This window comes from Cyprinus carpio, chromosome B23, assembly GCF_018340385.1.
Source record: "Cyprinus carpio isolate SPL01 chromosome B23, ASM1834038v1, whole genome shotgun sequence".
In the NCBI taxonomy this organism is placed as follows: Eukaryota; Metazoa; Chordata; class Actinopteri; order Cypriniformes; family Cyprinidae; genus Cyprinus; species Cyprinus carpio.
The window spans coordinates 11915184-11921351 of NC_056619.1; the positions used below are offsets into that span (position 1 = coordinate 11915184).

The 6168-nt window shown below is 39.0% G+C and overlaps 1 protein-coding gene across 1 annotated transcript; it reads right to left on the reverse strand.

The window, feature by feature from the left end:
- Window positions 1-1554: 1554 nt before the first annotated feature.
- Window positions 1555-3175, reverse strand: bhlhe23 (basic helix-loop-helix family, member e23). Its single transcript, XM_042750953.1, has one exon. It carries the CDS (start codon window positions 2887-2889, stop codon window positions 2206-2208), a length of 684 nt encoding a protein of 227 aa, XP_042606887.1. The 5' UTR covers window positions 2890-3175; the 3' UTR covers window positions 1555-2205.
- Window positions 3176-6168: the final 2993 nt, after the last annotated feature.

Sequence of the window (6168 nt, forward strand, 5' to 3'; positions counted from 1 at the left end):
TGTTTAAACGCTATTTTTAGGTAGATCACTGCACGAATGCCAGCGTTTTACATTAGGAAAAACTGATTATTGAAGGTTTTTTATTATTAGTTTAAAAATTCCCTCAGATATGTTCATTAGAATACATTCCATTATGCAGTTTAACAAGTGTTAATAAACTGCATTGTGCCATATTAAGCTAAAGGCAAATATTTTATTAAACCTATATTTTGGAATAGCAGTTCCTTTAAAAAGTAACGGGACTGAGCCATATACTGCATTGTGCCATATTAAGCGTGTTTTTTCAACCCAAATGCTGGGTTGAGACCGCTAGGTAGGACATTTGGTTGTTTTACCCATATTTTGGAATAGCAGGTCCTTTAAAAAGTAACGGGACTGAGCCATATTAATAGCTACAAGAAATTATACCCTAAAAATCTATCGTGATGGTAAAATGAAATAAAATAAAGTTAGACTGTTCATGTGTCATAAAAATGCCCATAACAACACAGTCAACATCAGCCTTGCTTAGTTAACGGCACTGTTTATGTTTATTGGGGAAATAAAAGGCACCTTTATCGTGCAATTACTCAGGAATCGTTTTTTTTTTTCAAAACAGAGGTCAAAATTACAATACAGGCATACATCAAATTAATAACTTAAAATATGTAATCTTAAATGTATCAAGGAAAGAATTCAATTCTAACAAATTATTTTAAACGCGTTATGTTTATTTGCCTCCTCTGTTTGCGCCATACATCTGTAAAACGATGTAAAAACGAAATAGTCCGAGGCTAAAGCATCAAGAAGAACAGTCTAAAACAAAGTGATACATGGATTCAATGTTAGATCACTGACAAAGGGTTTAGTTAAAGAGCGGTGTGTATGAAACTGCCTTTGCTGCGGTTTTGCATTAGCAGGCTGTGGACGACAGGCGCTGAAATCGTGTTAATAAGTGGAAGGGGTAGGTTACAGAACACTGCCGATTCACGATCACACAAATACTCAAGGACAGGTCCCCTCGGCCCCGGGGCGCTTCCGGACCCTGCACAACAGCAGCAGGACGCATTTTACCAGTGAAAACCAGAGACCAGTCTCATTTAAGAGATTATACATCTAATACACGTTAGAATCGTGACACAAACCTTCAACACATAGAAGTGTGGCAGAGATACTCGTGTTGGCATGTACAGGTGCTAGGCCCTGTTTACTAACAACAATAGCAACCACTGGAGCTTTTATTTTTGACCATCGATACTGCAGTTATTTTAAATCCTTTAATGGTTATTAAATGGTTTGCAAAATGACATTGCATGTGATATATGAAACGAAAGCAGTAAAAAACTGACCTGTCTGCAGTACACATTAGGTCTACGAATAAACCAGAACCCAAAGTTTGTTCACGTCAAAGGTCGCATTATTTGTAAAAAAAAAAAAAAAAAAAAAAAAAAAAAAAAGAAATCAAACCCTACACGTTTTCCTTCAGCAAAGATTCTTCATTTCTTTAAAACAGTTTGAAAAGAAATCGAATGAGTAATGTGAGCACACTGTATGTTTGGGAGAATACAACAGAGATGGTCGTAGATATATGTTTTAATTATAAAGACATATAAACAATATACAGTATGAAACTCATGTCGCAACGAGATCAAATGCTTTGTAGGCTTGATCAAGTATTCTTCACAGTTGTACAATACAATCAAGTGAATTGTGCAATAACAAAAACAAAATCGTTTTAGGCCAAACATTTGAGAATGTTACACCGTGTTTCCTATACACCGATGGAGGTGAGACAGTTCAGTTTCCGTTTATACATTTCTGACTCGGGTTTTTAAGAAATTACTGTTTTTGGGTATTTGCAGTAAATTGCATAGTTCACCAATAACGCTGAACCCAAAAGAGAAAATGTTTGAATTGAGAAATAAGTCCTCCACAAGTTGTGAACCTAGAATTTCTTGTTTGTTTGTTAGTTTTTCACACAAATACTAATCATTTTCAATCCATCACTTGGGATAAAAGGGAAAAGGCTTTTAAAAATTGAGGGGTTTAAAAGCTTGCCCCAGTAATACCGTGTCCTTCAGTTAACATTATTTATTGTGTTATCTAATAAATCAACTTAGTTATACGCAGCAGGGGTTTTGAATCAGACCTAAGCCCGTTCCCAACAAAACGACGCGAATTCAGAGCAACAGAAGAATGGAGCAGGAAGAGTTCAGCAAGTGGAAGTCAAGGCTTGTCGTTGCAGTGTTTGAACAGGTTGGACGGAGTCCCGTTGAACGAGCTGCATTTCTCCGCGCAGGTGGCCAGCGCAGTGCTCGAAAACGGATACACGGCCGCCTGTCCGAAAGGCGCGAGCGCGGTAGGAATCGGCGAAGTTATAGTCTGTCCTTGGTTCAGATAAGCCACCAGCCGACGCATTTCCTCCAGCGCCTGCGCCTGCATTAGGATGTAGTTTTTTGCAAGAAGCAAAGTTGCGATTTTAGAGAGTTTTCTCACAGACGGACTGTGCGCGTAGGGGATCACAGACCTCAGGCCGTCCAGCGCGTCGTTCAGGTCGTGCATGCGTCTCCGCTCGCGCGCGTTGATGCTCAGCCGGAGAGATCTCTGCTCCTTCGGCTTCTTGGAGAGCGCGCTCGGATGCTTCTCTTCGTCGAAGCCCGCGCCTCTCTTACGAGACTCGAGGTGGTCGAAGCCGTCGTCTTCATCGCTGGTCTGCTCTCCGCCGCTTTCGTTCGACTTTCCCGTTTGACCGGAGAGGAAATCCGCGGCAGGTGTGAGGGAGAAGCGGCCGGGACTTCCAGCACCATGGCCAGCGCCGAAGCCGAAGGCGGACTGTCCGTAGCGCTGCGTCAGGTCCAGCAGGGTGTCGTTGCTGATCGATTTCAGCAAGTTTTCTTCGCCGGCATTCATTTTGGAGAAACGAAATAAAACTAAAACAAAAAAATGGAGCGGATGGAAAACTTTGGCGCGCGCTCTTGAAAGCTTCCTCGCGCTGTCTTCTTTCTTTTCTTTCGTTGGCGTTCTCCAAAGGGCTGCTGGAAATGAAGACACTTTTTGATAGAGATCTTTCTTCTCCAATCACGCTCTTCCGCGCAGACAGCGATGTTGCGTGCACTTTAGACGCGTCGTCTGAACTCGCGAGCGTTCTTGCAGTGAGTCTTGCCCTCGCCCTGGGCAGATTGAGACTCGCGCGCAGTCCTACTCGAGAGTGAGTAAGAGCGCGAGGCCCCGCGGGATTATCACTCTGTCCAATCAGGAGGGCGTTTTAATTAAGAAGATTAGAAACCGGCATGCTCCTAAATTCAACTATAGCAATAATAACTGCTGAACAATTTGATGGCATAATGCAATTCATGGCCGGCACATTGTGCTGAACAGCCACTACACCTAACATTCTTTAAGATTACAATCAGTTACACAGAATTAACGCAGTATTGCTGTAACGAAATGTTTCTGTTTAGTTAGGCTAACTAACGATCAAAACAACTTAATGCATAGCGTGCATTTATTCTGCCACTTGCAGCCTTGTGAACTCATCGGTTAACAAATGTAACGTATCCTAAGTCATATAATCATTGAAGATTTGATGACCACTGAATTCATTTATTATTATTAAACCGTGCATAAAAAGTTCTATGAAATGGTGGCTTGGCCTTAAGAGTAAATAAATAGTCAGAATAAACTAAGACTTATGATAAACTATAGCCTACATTTTCTCTAAACTGACACCTCAGTATTTGTCTTTTTACCATGCAGGCTAAATTCAGTTTGTTGTATATGTGACCTGACGCGTGTCTCTTGTTGGACACGGAGGAAGTGAATGGGGAGGAGAGCACGTGCTGTGAGGGATTAATCGCATGGTCTGGATGAGGCCCAAAAGTGAGCTTCAACACCTCCAGCCAAACTCCAAGGCCGCTTCATCTACAATAAATGTGAAGATGAGGACATTTTCCTGAGTATTTGCGGGTTGGTAAAAACGCAACGCTGATTGTTTATGGAAGAAGTGGCCTGGTAGTTAATAACACAGAACAATTTATTCAGTCGTACTGGAAAACAGTTCTTATTATGTTACAGAAACAAAAACATTTATTTAAAGCTACTAAACAAGTTGCAACTATCACTCAAGACTTGTTAAACTCTTTCTGAACAGTTAACAAAGGAAGAAATGGACCGCTCAATAACGCAGACCTAATGCAATGATGATGTACCGCCATCTAGTGTTCATTTAAGAAAAGTACACTGCCAAAACCAGGCAAAATATTCGCATAGCAAAAATAACGGATGATTAAGAATAATAATTTTATAATAAATACGGTTAACTAACACCAATAAAATAAGTCAATAAAAATGTTGCTAATACTCTTAAATGTTATTATTAAAGCTTCAAATCTTAAGTAATACATTTTTGATATTTGTTAAAACGTGTGAATTCAGCTTATAGTAATGCTGAAGAAAATGTAAAGTGGTTAAAGAACTATCTTTTTTTATTCCTAAACAATGTTATTTTAGGATCACTGAGAGAATATTATAGTTTTTAGTAATATTTAGATTTTTTAAAGATTTAGTAATTTCATTGTTTTTTCATTAGATTTTTTTTTTTAAATACTGTATTTATATAGTTTTCATTTCTTTTTATTTCAGTTTCAGTTTTTGTTATTTTAGTACATCAAGTTAAACTAAATAAAAACGTTGCCTTGGCAATGAGTAGAAATAATATGGTATTTCAGTTAACAAAATAATTATAAAAAACTAAGGTTTTGTCCCTGACTGAGGATCTAAAACACGAGCTACTACTGCTGATTGAGGCAGAAGATTTTCTCTGATGATATATTTCAGGTTTGCTATTAAAGCATTTTTCTTAACTTACAAACAAAACCAAACTACACAGAATATCTGTGCTTTCTCATAAAATACACAAGAGGGCGCTGCCGTAAAACAATTCTGGATTGTAATGCGAAAACACTAGAGCTATGCAAAATGCAAATACTGCATTCTCACACTACAAAGAACAGTGCCATTAAAATATAAATAATAGTAATTGCAACAAAATCCTTACATGCACAGACGGTCTGCATACTGCATCGAAGATGTGGAACATACAAAAATGCATAAGTATGCCTAAATAAACATGATTTTATATATTAAGATTGCTTGATGTTTCTGCATAGCACACACAGGAGTTGTGCATAGTGCTTTGAAACGACAGATAAACAGACGGATGGATGGCTGGATGAACAAAGAGACTGACCTCTTTTATCTCTCTTGTTCCAGGCTATTCCCTTTGATGGGGCAGCAGCGTGTGATCAGCGGGAGTTTTTTTTTTTTGGAGCAGAGGCAAGCGGTTCTCTGAGAGTTATCATTCAGCGTGTGATATCAGGCTCCGAGGCCCTCCAGCCAAACACCCGCCAGAGACGTCTCCTGCCGATGTCCTAACACGCCATGAAATTATAGGGCTCCTTGGCTATTGTGAGAGAGGTGGCACATTTCAGAGTATTCCCATTTTTGTCTGTGTTTTCAAACCATTTTCCACATCAGAAAGTAGTCATTTTGGGTATGATGTTATATCTAAGTGTGATTCCAAAGGGCCAGAAGAGATAACAAAAGCTGCACAAACCCACTCGCGTTGAACATCAAGACCACAGAGCATGATAAAGATTGTGTAGTAATGGCCTGAGAGTAGAAAATCAAATGGAATATAATCTCTCTGCCATATAATAGCCACTGACCTTCCTCATACAGTTCTATAATGATGGCAAACACATGCTTATGTGCGTGAGAGGACGTTTCAGCTCTGCAAGAAACCATGCACGGCACAGACAACAGAATGCTCACACTTTTATTTGGTTGTTGCTAGGTGACTACTGGTGCACAGACGAACAAGTCTGACAAAAGCATCTTACAATTTAGATCAGATTTTAACAGCTTTAATTCCATCATTCATACATGACAAGTGCCAGCACAAAGAACAGAAGCAAAACGACCTTTGGTTATAATGGAGTTTCTTTATAGGTTCATGTTGTAATAGTATTGTAGAATTTTTTTTTGTTTTTGCATATATGGAATTTGTTTTAGTGACATAAGCTTCCAGTACACAAAAGACAACAACACACAGTCAAAAAAATAAAAAATAAAAACCCTTTGCAGATAAATAAGTGTATAAACAATTGTGCTATAAATGATAATGGAATT